The 13,296-nt window shown below is 36.2% G+C and overlaps 1 protein-coding gene across 1 annotated transcript in view; it reads left to right on the top strand.

Moving 5' to 3' along the window:
- Positions 1 to 13,296, top strand: part of NAMPT (nicotinamide phosphoribosyltransferase) — a 38,492-nt gene that overhangs the window by 17,015 nt on the left and 8,181 nt on the right. Inside the window, exons 5-8 of the mRNA XM_023183070.1 lie at positions 563 to 721; positions 1,302 to 1,438; positions 5,939 to 6,164; positions 7,803 to 7,922. Coding sequence (XP_023038838.1) covers positions 563 to 721; positions 1,302 to 1,438; positions 5,939 to 6,164; positions 7,803 to 7,922 — 642 coding nt within the window. The remainder of the gene's footprint in view (positions 1 to 562; positions 722 to 1,301; positions 1,439 to 5,938; positions 6,165 to 7,802; positions 7,923 to 13,296) is intronic.

The raw sequence follows: 13,296 nt of genomic DNA, 5'->3' as shown, positions 1-13,296 counted from the left end.
GTTGTCATATTGAATCCAAGGGAAAATTAGATCTGAGACTACCTCGAGGAGTAAATGAACAACTTCTTTAGACCAATACTAATCAAAATGCAGTCCATGGACCAATGCTGGTCCATGCCCTGTTTGATCCAAGTCCGCATTAAGTACAGAAATGAAGAGTAAGCATTTAGAAAGTTGGGGCAATTTGACATTGCCTCAACATCCAAGTTTCAGTAACTGTTGATCCATGACAGAGTGAAACTTTTAAAAAATTTTTCCTTTTATCACATAGTCTTTCAAAATATTATTTGCTTCTTTGGAGCTTTGTATAGAAACTTGGTAATGTGAAGTTCTCTGCTATGTGGGCCTGGTGTGCTTATCTTCTTTGTTGCTGATTTGAGAGCTGAGCTATGTACTATATCTGGAATGCACACGGCAGGCATCCTACTATGCAGTTGTGTGTCTAGTTAATAGTATGGGAGTTCAGGACATACCTCCAAAAAAAAAAAAAAAGCTAGGATTTTCCTCAGAAAGAATGCAGTATTTTATGTCTTAATATTTGTGGTTAATTTTGTTATTACAGACTATTCTTGTTCAGTCCTGGTATCCAATCACAGTGGCCACAAATTCTAGAGAGCAGAAGAAAATATTGGCCAAATATTTGTTAGAAACTTCTGGTAACTTAGATGGTCTGGAATACAAGTTACATGATTTTGGCTACAGAGGAGTCTCTTCCCAAGAGGTAAGTAACTGAAACCAACCTCATTTAATGTAGTGTGGATTGTTGGTTAGAGTCCCACTATAAACTTTTGGGGATGTTACTGAGATTGATCTTGGTTCTAAATAGGCCACATTTTGAAATTCCAAAGATGTGCAACCAACAGATACGTATTTAGTACCTACTACTATGTTCAGGGTACATGGGATATGTCCTTCAACAGATGTCCCTGTCCTTTATGTATTAGATGGATAGACAGATGGATAGACAGAAACAGACATAATAAATATATCAGATGGGAAATAATGCCATAAAGAAGCTCAAGGCAGGGTAAGGGAAGAGAGAGTGATGAAAAGTGGGGGTGGGACACTGTTAACTAGGTCTCTTTGAGGAGATAATAGTTGATTTTTTAAATATTTAGGAAAAACTGAATCTTTGTCATTAGGAACTGTTATCTCTGATAAATACTTTCCTAAGAATATAAGACGATTCTCATGGGAGCTATGCTGTATACCTTAAATGTGGTTGACTGCATCCTGGTCTTATTATTAATGTGGGTTTTTCTTTTTCTTTTTTGGATTTTGGTTTATGATTGATTTTCCAGACTGCTGGCATAGGAGCATCTGCTCATTTGGTTAACTTCAAAGGAACAGATACAGTAGCAGGAATTGCTCTAATTAAAAAATATTATGGAACGAAAGATCCTGTTCCAGGCTATTCTGTTCCAGCAGCAGAACACAGGTAAAAAATTCTGTTTGTTTTCTAAAACTACTAATGTTTTCACTCTTGTATGTGTAACTCAGTGACATTTTACTTAACTGCAGAGCCAGGTACCTACAATAAATCTTCATGAACTTGAGCAACCCAAACTCAGTATTTATACAGAAGTGTAAACAGTCTTAGAGAGGTAGAGAAATTTTATCCATCCTAGAAGAAGCAGTATAAGAGCTTTTTTCCAACACTTACGTTGCCATAGAAGTTTTAAGGAATTTTTTTTCAATGACTGTATTGTCATATGTAGATAGATTTTATTCATTAAATTTAGAAGCACTCACTGTAAGTACCAGCCACTTTCTGCTTTTTCCGTGTCCTCCTACGTGATCTTATCTATATTTGCCCTAGAAATTGTCATCTGTACAGTATCTTCAGTTGTAAATAAGAAAGCAGGACCTATTGAGGAAAGAAAGGGTGTTCAGATTCTTTTTACACTTCCTTGTCTGCTCTCACTAAACCATCTCCAGTTATCCAAGAAAGAAATTATAATCTAAACTGCAGCTGCTCTGGTCCTAGAGCTAACTTTATTAAAAGTAAATCAGGTTTTTAAAATGTGTGTCAAACCTTATCACTGGTTTTTATAACAAAATTATTTACTATAATCATTAGGGAGTATTTAAGTTCTGCTAATACTTAAAATTGCCGAGTGCTAAAACCAGCAGTGAGTTTAGAATCAGGCTAAGCTTTATTGGTACTACTATTTGAGGCATATTAGTTGGCTGGTGTTCATGCAAGGCAGTCTACTGGATGCAACAAGGGATAGAAGGATATTTTTAAAAAACTGACCCTATCCTCAGGATGAAAATAATACACTAGTAATAGTCTGCTCAGTTGGTTAACTCCTTGGAAGAAGGTACAATTAAAATGCTGTAGTGTTGCAAGGGAAGGAGAGGAAGAATCATATTCCTATAGGAAAGGAAGGATTATATTTCACTAGCAGGATCAAGAAAGCTTTTATAGAAATATGCAAAATCTTCACTTCTTGAAGGATTGGTAAAATTTAATAGCCAACATTGGGCACTTACTCATTCTCTGAGTAAATATTTATTGCATGCTTATCTTGTGTCAAGCATTGTGGTGAAAGGGCAAGAATAAGAAGAGAGTGAATGTGTTTAGAGAATAAAGGCTGAAACACAGATTTTGTAGGGAGCATAGGGGAGACCGAGAAGACAGGTTCAGGTTAGAAAGGGCCCTCATATTTTGGCATGGACTGTTAACTATGTGCACGTCGTGCTAGGTTATTCTAAATTAGGCATTTTCAAATGGAAGCAGACACTGATATTTGAGCAAAGACGTGATGTTATGGGATAAATATCTTTGGGACTTTTTTATAGCAGGAATCTATCCTATGGATTGAAAAAAGGAAAAACCAGAAGGTAGTCTTTATAGGAAGCTATTCCAACAGTCTTAAGGTGATGAAGCCCAGACTAAGGTACTAAATAAATGGAAAGAAATAGGTAAACATGAGCAATGGCTTGGGAGATAAAATTGCTCAAAGTTAGTGATTTAGTTGGTGATTTGAGTTGGGACTCCGTAGAAAATAGATTCAGCTGACGTTTATGAGCATTGTATTAGTAAGGCCTTGTTGAACCTTTTACAAGACTAGGAAACTTTCAAGACTAGGAAACTGGGAAAATAAGAGTGTCAAAAAGTTCTAAGAGTTATTTTTAGTTTGACCTTAGATGTATGTACATCTTTTAAAAATCTAATGTAGTACGCACATATGAGACTCTTCACTGATGGTTATTTCAAAGTAGTAACATCATGATAAGGAGAACAAAGATAATATCTTCTTTAGGGCTATCTTCTTCAAGAATTTCTTGTCAAAATGAAAAGGATACTGTATGTGGGCATGGGATAAAAATCCATTTTATTTTTATGGTCTCATATTCATTGCATTTGTAAAATTTGACTCCTTAATATATACAAATGCTTCACATGTTCTTAATAGAATGTCTTTTAAACAACAGCATAGTATAGCAAAAAGGACTGGACTGAAAGTTGGGAAATCTGGGTTACCTTCCGGCTGACATAGTGGGTGGCCTTGGGCAAGTCACTTATCTCTCTCAAGTCACTTATCTCTCTGTTCTTCATTTCCTCCATCCAACCAAACAAGAGGAGGAGCTAAAGTTTTACATCTCCAGCATGACAAGGTCGTTGATGATAAATGAGCTAACATCTAAAATAACTTTAAAATAGAGAACTCTATAAATTTAGAGGTTTACCATTATCATATGTATCTTAATAGACGAATCTGTACCTAGAAATATTTAATTACAGAAGCTTTTTTTCTGAAACTTTGGAAAGTTATCGAATTTAATTTGGTGCTTGAAATTAGGATTTATGGCATTGGTAGAATTCATTGATGATTATTTATGATCTTCATATATCAAATACTGTAGTAGACTACTAGAGGTTATGATTGGACTAGACAGAGGGTGCCAGAGCAAGTGTCTGTGGGACACTGAGATGAAGATACTCAACTTTCCATCTAACAAAGTAGATCCAAAGCCCAGAAGAAAAACAGAGGCTAAGATACACATACTGGAAACCCTCATGCAGGGACTTTTTTTTTTTTTAAGCTTTTGAGTGTTCCACACAAGATGTTACAGAAGACAAGTGCCTAAGTCAGAATCATGAGAAATGTTGCCATTTGACAGGTTAGATTGAAGAAGGAGAGCACAGCATCTGGGGAAGACTGAAAAGGGAACCATAGAAATAGCGGGGGGAAAGGTGAAACATGGGAGATGTCATTGAAGTCAAGAGAAAGAAAGCATCAGGAAAATTGCTAGACATGATACAACTAGATTGTTAGATGACTTATTGATACAACATTATAAGCAATGACCCCTTAACTGTAGGAGTTACTTCATACGTTGTAAAGTTCTCCAGTATTGGTATTCATTGATCTTAATTCTCTCCTTTTTAAAGAGGAAGGTTGCAGATCTGAATATGAAGAGGAGTTTCTCTTCAGTCATATCTTAATTTTCATTTAGCCTACAGATGCATGAAGTAGAGAATCTACATAGCTACTGGCAGCCTCTGTAGCTGTTAAGAAAAGTGTTCACTAATGAGTTTTATATAAACAGGTTCTCTCTCAATTTTGGATTCTAGGTAGTAGTCTTTACAATCTTGAAATGTGCATGCGCACTACCCCAGGTATACCATTGACAGTATGGGAAAAGGTTATAACCCTAGTCCTTTAAAAAAAAAACACACACACGTTGTATAAAGTGATAATTTCAGACATAAAGTCTGACTCTTCAAACAGTTATAAGTTAAACTTATACCTACTTGGGCTTTATCATAAGTGAATGTGCTATATTTTTATTATTTCCTGAGGAGAACATATTAGAGACAGACTAGAAAATTAAGGAGAATGACCAATTGCTTGGCATAATGCAATGGTAATTTTCAAAATTATTAAGTTGAGATCTTTTAAAATTATTTACATTATATATTAACAAATATTTACACAGGTTGAGCATCCCAAATCCAAGATGCTCCAAAATCTGAAACTTTTTGCTCAAAGGAAATGCTTATTGGAGCATTTCAGATTTCAGATTTCAGAACTGGGGATGCTTAACTGATAAGTATAATGCACATATTCCAAAATCTGAAAAAATTTGAAATTCAGAATACTTCCGGTCCCAAGCATTTCAAATAAGCGAAACCCATCTATGATTACATATTAACTATGATTACATACTAAATATGAATCTATCCTGTAAAAAGAACTGATATTAAGTACATTGCAAAAATCACTATAACCATTCTTATCCAATAGAAACTCTCATACTTTATTTTCCATCTTAATTATGTTTCACTTAAACTAAGTATTTGAATTCTGATTCCCTGGGCACATATTAATTCATAGTAGATAACCTACAAACAAAATGTATGACCCCCCTATTACTAGCCATTTGAAGATATAACAGGTAGTTGACTATATGTATGTATGGTATAGTATAAATAATTGCCTCTAAGATTTTGAAAGAAAAAAAAATGTATGTACTATTACTGGTATATAGTTTCAAAAATTCACAGAAGGGAGCCAGGTGCTCTCATTGCCTAACAAAATCATGGGAGTATGTAGTCATTCTGACATCTTGACATATAGTATAAAGGGCACTCAGCAAGTGCTTTTTAGTTAGACTGATTTTAAATGAGTAGATTCAGGAATACAAAAACACACACACACACAGATAATTGGTTGAAAATAAGAGGTTAGAAACTTAACTGTTGAAGAGGAGTAAGGCTACTTATAGTGTTAAAAACTAACTGGGTAAGGTGTGGTTGACCCAGATATTCATTTGCCTTACGATGTATATTCGTTAAACTAAGTCACTCACCTTCTCTGTGATGTTGATGGTTTTGGTATCGCACACATGAGATGTGATTAAAGGGGATTCAGGGATAGATCATGTGTCTGCCTAAGTAAATCTGTATTTTCATTTTGTTTTCTAGTACCATAACAGCCTGGGGGAAAGACCATGAAAAAGATGCTTTTGAACATATTGTAACACAGTTTTCGTCAGTGCCTGTATCTGTGGTCAGCGATAGCTATGACATTTATAATGCGTGTGAGAAAACATGGGGTGAGGATCTAAGACATTTAATTGTATCGAGAAGTACAGAGGCACCACTAATAATCAGACCTGATTCTGGAAACCCTCTTGACACTGTGTTAAAGGTAAATTTTCATATGTAACTTGATTATTAGAATGCCTGTGTAGCCCAGTTGGATCAACACTACTTTTCATTTACACACAATTTCAGAGGTGTCTGGACCGTCCCCTTTGTTTTAGATTTGCAGCCCAGACAGAGTAATAAATTTGCCTGAGGTCACACAGTAATGGCACAGAAGGATACCAAGAGTTATGGATTATTTTACTGTCAGACAGTTGAATAGATATTTTCTTTTCTGCTTACCTTCAAAATTAACAGCATTGCCATTTTAATCCTGTGATTTGGGCACCAAACTTATTTGCAGTTTCTTCCTTTTTCAGCATAAGTCACTGCTAGACCATTGAAGTTGTTAGCACAGAAGAAATAGGAACAGGGTGATGTGGAATAAAAATAATTCAAAAATATTCTTCAAGTTTTAGAAATACTGTTGATTCATAATGTAGCAATGTTGCTTTTTGTTGTTAATGTTCAAGGACTTAGTTTATCTTCTTCAAAAAGTAATAGCAGGCTTATTTGATGCCTACTACTAGAAAAATATTTTAGGTGCTTTACATAAGATGTGCCATTTAATCTCTACAAAAAAACACAATGGTAAATATTACTGTCTCTGTTATAGAAGAAAAAATAGAGGCTTAGAAAGGTTAAAGTAACTTGCTCAAGGTCACACAACATGGAAGATAAGGAGCCAGATATCCAGCGTAGGTCTTTCGGCTGCAGCCTTGCTACTTGATCACACTGTTTGATACTTAATGATAAAGTACTTACCCCTTAAGAAAGGGAGACACAGAATTAAGGAGGTCTTTTCTTACTCTATTAAATGATAGGCCAATCTGAAAGTCTTGTCTTAGCCTGCAATATTTGGTTTTAGCAAACTTGACAGGTTTCATATTTTTACTGTTACCTCATAAAAAATGTACACAGCTAGTTATAAGAAACTGATTTCATCAATCTGGAATTTTCTCATTGTTAGAATCTTTAATCAGTTTATTTAGGAAAAGGAAATGATTGTTGTGGGAAGAGAATGTCAGTATTTACTCTTTTGTTTATCTGACCAAGCTTTCTGAGAAATTTTAAATTGGTGTACAAAACTTAGTAGTTAGTAAGATGGTTTGCGTATTGTGCAATTTGGCTTTGAGAGCAAAGGAGAACTCAGAGACTATGGGTTATAGATGCTGTGTCTGCCTATCACAGTTTCTCTGAACTTTGTGATTGAAGTGGATTCATGTTGGAGTTACATTAGACAAAAACCAAAGTCATTGGGCACAAGCAGAATAAATCCAAATCAAAAGTATAATCATGAGTTTGTTAAATAATGCTTTATATACTTCTTTAAAATGTACTTAATCTAATATTAAGGATTTTTTTTTTTTCTTGAATCCGTATAATTTGAAAGGTCTAAGGGGAAAAACTTGTTTTCAGCCACTTTATGATGTGAATTCACTTCATAGGAAATAATATGCTTGTTTTTAATGTACTTTAAAGGGTTTGGACCAAATTTTAGAAGGCATATATAGTGTTATAAAATTTTTTAAATAGTTACTTTTTATATTCTCAATTATCAAAGCAAAATCATTTAACTTTGAAAAGCTCTTATACTTTTCAGCTTTAGTTATTTATGTTGCATGTATATTTTTCCATATAGGTTTTAGAGATTTTAGGTAAGAAGTTTCCTGTTACTGAGAACTCAAAGGGCTACAAGTTGCTGCCACCTTATCTTAGAGTTATTCAAGGGGATGGAGTAGATATTAATACCTTACAAGAGGTATGTGTTTTGTATTAAAAGTTTCAATAAGGCAATTCTTATAATTAAGCTTGTTTATATTTGTTGGATAAAGAGCACAATGTAAATACAATTTTAAGTCTTTGTGTTTATGTTGGTATAAATCTCTGTGCATTGCTTAAAGTTTAGAAATAATAGTTTAAAATACAGAAGTGCCAGCCAAGCCATACTTACTCTTCCAGTTGTCATTGGCCACCCTGAATGATGAATCTAAAGAAGTATCACTGTGAAACAAGAAAATGTCAGTCAAGAAATATTCCTTGGAATATAAAACCAAACCTTGACTCTGCTGGCATAGGTGTGAGTTTTCATAGACCGGAGCTTCACAAATCTGTAAAACTCATACTAATGGGTGCTTTTTCAGAAATTATAGAATAGCTGTCACCTCTTCGAAATTAAGTATTGACTGTCATCACTATTAGTTTTAGCCAAATAGTGTAAGTGTTATGCAGGCATACCTCATTTTATTGTGCTTTGCAAACGTTGCATTTTTTACGAATTGAAGGTTGTGGCAACCCTGTGTTGAGCAAGTCTGTTGGTGCTATTTTTCCAACATGTGTTCACTTCGTGTCTGTGTGACACTTACTGGTAAATTCTCACAATATTTCAGACTTTGTCATTATATCTGTTATGGTGATCTGTGATTAGTGATCTTCGATGTTACTACTGTAATTGTTCTAGGGTACCACAGAGCACACCCAGAAAAGACAGTGAACTTAATTGATAAATATGGTGTGTGTTGTGACTCCTTCACCAGTTACCTATTCCCTGTCTCTCTCTGCTCACTTCAAGTCTGCCTATGCCCTGAGACACAACAGTATTTACATGAGGTCAACTAATAACCCCACAATGGCCTCTGAGTGTTCAAGTGAATGGAAAAGTTACATCCCTCTCATTTTAAATCAAAACCTAGAAATGATTAAGTTTAGTGAGGAAGGCATGTTGAAAGCTAGAATAGGCCTCTTAAGGCAAACGGTAGGCCAAGTTGTGAATGCAAAGGAAAAGTTCTTGAAGAAAAATAGAAGTGCTACTCCACTAAACATATGAATAAGAAAGTGAAACAGCTTTTAATGATTGCCATTCTAACTGGTGTGAGATGGTATCTCATTGTGGTTTTGATTTGCATTTCTCTGATGGCCAGTGATGATGAGCATTTTTTCATGTGTCTGTTGGCTGTATGAATGTCTTCTTTTGACGAGTTGATGGGTGCAGCACACCAACATGGCACATGTATACATATGTAACAAACCTGCACGTTATGCACATGTACCCTAGAACTTAAAGTATAATTTAAAAAATAAATAAATAAATAAATAAATAAATAAAAGAAAGTGAAACAGCTTTATTGCTGACAGGGAGAAAGTTTGAGTGGTCTGAATAGAAGATCAAACCAGCCACAACATTTCCTTAGGCCAAAGCCTAATGCAGAGCAAGGCCCTCGTTTCAGTTCTCTGAAGGCTAAGAGAGGTGATGAAGCTGCAGAGGAAAAATTGGAAGCTAGCAGAGGTTGGTTCCTGTGATTTAGGGAAAGAAGCCATCTCTGTAACATGAGTGCAGAATGAAGCAGCAAGTGCTGATGTAGAAGCTGCTGCAAGTTACCCAGAAGATCTAGCTAAAATCATTGATGCAGGTGACTACACTAAACAATAGATTGTCAATGTAGAGGAAACAGCCTTCCATTGGAAGAAGGTGCCATCTAGGACTTTCATAACTAGAGAGGAAGAGTCAACGCCTGCTTTGAAAGGACACGCTAACTCTCATTAGTGGATAATGCAGCTGGTCACTTTAAGTGGAAGACAGTGCTCATTTATCATTCTGAAAATCCTAGGACCCTTAGAATTTGCTGAATCTACCCTGCCTGTGCTTTATAAATGGAACAACAAAGCCTGGATGACAGCATGTCTGTTTATATCATAGTGTACTGAATATTTTAAGCCCACTGTTTGGACCCACTGCTCAGGAAAAAAAAAAAAAAAAAAGATTGCTTGCAAAATATTATTGCAGATGGCATCTAAGATCTGATGGAGATGTACAAAGAGGTTAATGTTGTTTTTCATGCCTGCTAATACAACATCCATTCGACAGCCTATCCATCAAAGAGTAATTTCAAATTGGCCGGGTGTAGTGGCTCACGCCTGTAATCCCAACACTTTGGGAGGCCGAGGCGGGCAGATCACGAGGTCAGGAGATCAAAACCATTCCTGGCCAACACGGTGAAACCCCGTCTCTACTAAAAATACAAAAATTAGCCGGGCGGGGCGATGCGTGCCTGTAATTCCAGCTACTCAGGAGGCTGAGGCAAGAGAATTGCCTGAACCTGGGAGGCGAAGGCTGCAGTGTACCAAGATCATGCCACTGCACTCCAGCCTGGGCAACAGAGCGAAACTCCATCTCAGAAAAAAAAGAAAAAAGAAGAAATATATTCTTAAGTGTATAGCCGAAAAGGATTCACCATTCTAGATGCCATTTAAGAACATTATGCTTCATGGGAGGATGTTAGAATGTCAGCATTAACAGGAATTTGGAAGAAATTGATTCTAACCCTCACGGATAACTGAGTCTTGATTTGACTTCAAGACTTCAGTGGAGGAAGTAACTACAAATGTTGTAGAAATAGCTAGATAACTAGAATTAGAAGTGGAGCCTGAAGGTATGACTGAATTGCTGCAGTCTCATTGATTAAATTTGAACAGATGAGGATTTGCTTCATATGGATGGAGAAAGAAAGTGATTTCTTGAGATGAAATCTACTTCTAGCAGAGATGGTGTAACATCATTGAAATGACAACAAAGGACTTCGAATATCAATAAAATTGGTTGATAAAACCAAAGCAAGATTTGAGAGGGTGCACTCCAATTTTGAAAGAAGTTCTTGTGTGGGTGAATGCTATTATACCAAACAGCATCACATGCTACAGATAAATCTTTTGTGATCGGAAGAGTCAATTGATGCGACAGACTTCATTGTTGTCATTTTAAGACATTGCCACAGCCACCCCAACCTTCAGCAACCCTGATCAGTCAGCAGCCATCAACAGTGCAAGGGCCTCCACCAACAAAAAGATGACTCCGGCTCAAGTGACCATTAGCATTATTTAGCAATAAAGTATTTTTAAGACATAATGCTATTGCACACTTAATACACTACAATGTAGTGTAAACATAACTTTTATATGCAGGAGGAAACCAAAAAATTCCCGACTTGCTTTATTGCAGTGGTCTGGAAGCAAGCCCACAGTATTTTCAAAGTATGTCTGTGTTGTCTTAAAATTTTTGCCTCTTGTTTACTAAATAAGGTTCTTAAGAGCCATAATTTCATCATAACATCTAAAATACTCTGTAGAATATCACTAACATAATGTAGGCCGTCTACATTCAGAAACCACTGACATTTTGATGTATACCAATCGCAGATGGTATCTACAGCTATGAAACACAGGTTTTTTTTCTGTTTGAAAGAGTTTGGTGGTGGTAGAGTAAGTCAGTACCCAATTATAGTTTTCCAAAGATTTATTTGGGAGTGAGAAGTATTATGTTTTGTAGAGATGGGGGTCTCACTGTTTCCCAGGCTGGCCTCAAAATCTCCTTGACTCAAGCCTCCCAAAGTGCTGAGATTACAGGCGTGAGCCACCATTCCCAGCCTGTATGTGCATCTTTGTAGTTGAGAATCAGCCCAAAGCTGTACATGAATAAAAACTACATAAACAATAATTAAATATTGAGATAAATACTCTTTGGCATTAGTGAAACTTAAACAGAACAAATAGGGCATTGAATCGTTTTGTGTTAATGCAGATGTACTCAGGAAGGAAAAATGTCTTTTTTTTTTTGAGACGTAGTTCACTCTTGTTGCCCAAGCTGGAGTGCAATGGCACGATCTCGGCTCACTGCAACCTCTGCTTCTCGGGTGGCTAGGATTACAGGCGTGTGCCACCACGCCCATAATTTTTTGTATTTTTAGTAGAAAAGGGGTTTCACCATGTTAGCCAGGCTGGTCTCGAACTGCTGACCTTAGGTGATCTGCCCGCCTCAGTCTCCCAAAGTGCTGGGATTTACAGGCATGAGCCACCGCGCCTGGCCAGAAAAATGTCTTTAAAAGAAAAAAAAAGCTGGGCCTATAGGTGTACCTAAAGGATAATACAGATGTTCCTCTCAAGTTAGCATGGGGTTGCATCTCAATAAACCCATTTTTAGGTTGAAAATATTAAGTGGAAAATGCATTTATTATTCCTAACCTACCGGACCTCGTAGTTTAGCCTCGCTTACCCTACAGGTGCTCAGAACACTTACTAGCTTACAGTTGAGCAGTCATCTAACACAAAACCTATTTTATAGTAAAGTGTTGAATATCTCAAGTAATTTATTGATGTTCCACTGAATGCAAATCACTTTTGCACCATTGTTAAGTTGAACCATTGTATGTTTGGGAACATCTGCACTTGTAATTTCTTTACATTGGTACGAAAAATATGTTCTTAGAAGCAGGAAAAAGAACTCAGTTTTGCTCTGTACATATACTAAATTAGACGCTGTAGTTTTGCTAAAATGAAAAATCTGCTTTATTTGGAACAATTACTTTCTTCTTTGACTGTCAGCCTCACTCTTGGACTTTGCTACCCAACCTGTCACCCCTGTGACATCCCGTGAGGTTTACAGTGTAACCCTGCTCTAGGTGTTCACTTTGCACTGTGTACCAAAATGAAACTGCTTATTTAGGAAAATAAAAATCTCTCGTGTTGGACAAAATACAGAGTGTCTATCTTCTTTTTCTATTTTGTTTCAGTTAGGGATTCAGTCTTCTTGGGTATCATTGAAACCTCTATTCCAGTGATTTATTAAAACATTAACATAGTATTGCATTCTCAGAGTTGGCAAGAAGAAGCTTTCTTTCAAGTCTCACATGTATTAAATGTTTTTCTTCCCAGACTCAAAATTCACTTTAACTCCAAATTGTCTAAATTTTAAAACTTTTGGTAAAGAAACTTGGCCTGAAATACAGTGATATGGTATTAGACGATACTTTTCTTTGTTATTTCCTCATTTTGTTTTTGCCTCTGAAGCATATCTAAAATGAGGTGACAGGTCAGAAACTATTTTCTCTATATTTTACCTTACCCTCCATCTACCTGTTTCCCTTTCTTCCTCTTTTCTGTTCTACTCTTTGCATTTCTTCTGTATTGAAATTCACTTTGTTCACAAATTTAAAGGAAAACCTAAATTCAGGGGCCTTGGGTACCTTTAGGTTCAGGTACAATAAAGACATGAATTCATACAGCCAACAGACACATGAAAAAATGCTCATCATCACTCGCCATCAGAGAAATGCAAATCAAAACCACAATGAGATACCATCTCA

Source organism: Piliocolobus tephrosceles, chromosome 8, assembly GCF_002776525.5.
Source record: "Piliocolobus tephrosceles isolate RC106 chromosome 8, ASM277652v3, whole genome shotgun sequence".
NCBI classification, from domain to species: domain Eukaryota; kingdom Metazoa; phylum Chordata; class Mammalia; order Primates; family Cercopithecidae; genus Piliocolobus; species Piliocolobus tephrosceles.
This window is presented reverse-complemented; position numbering and strand designations above follow the sequence as displayed.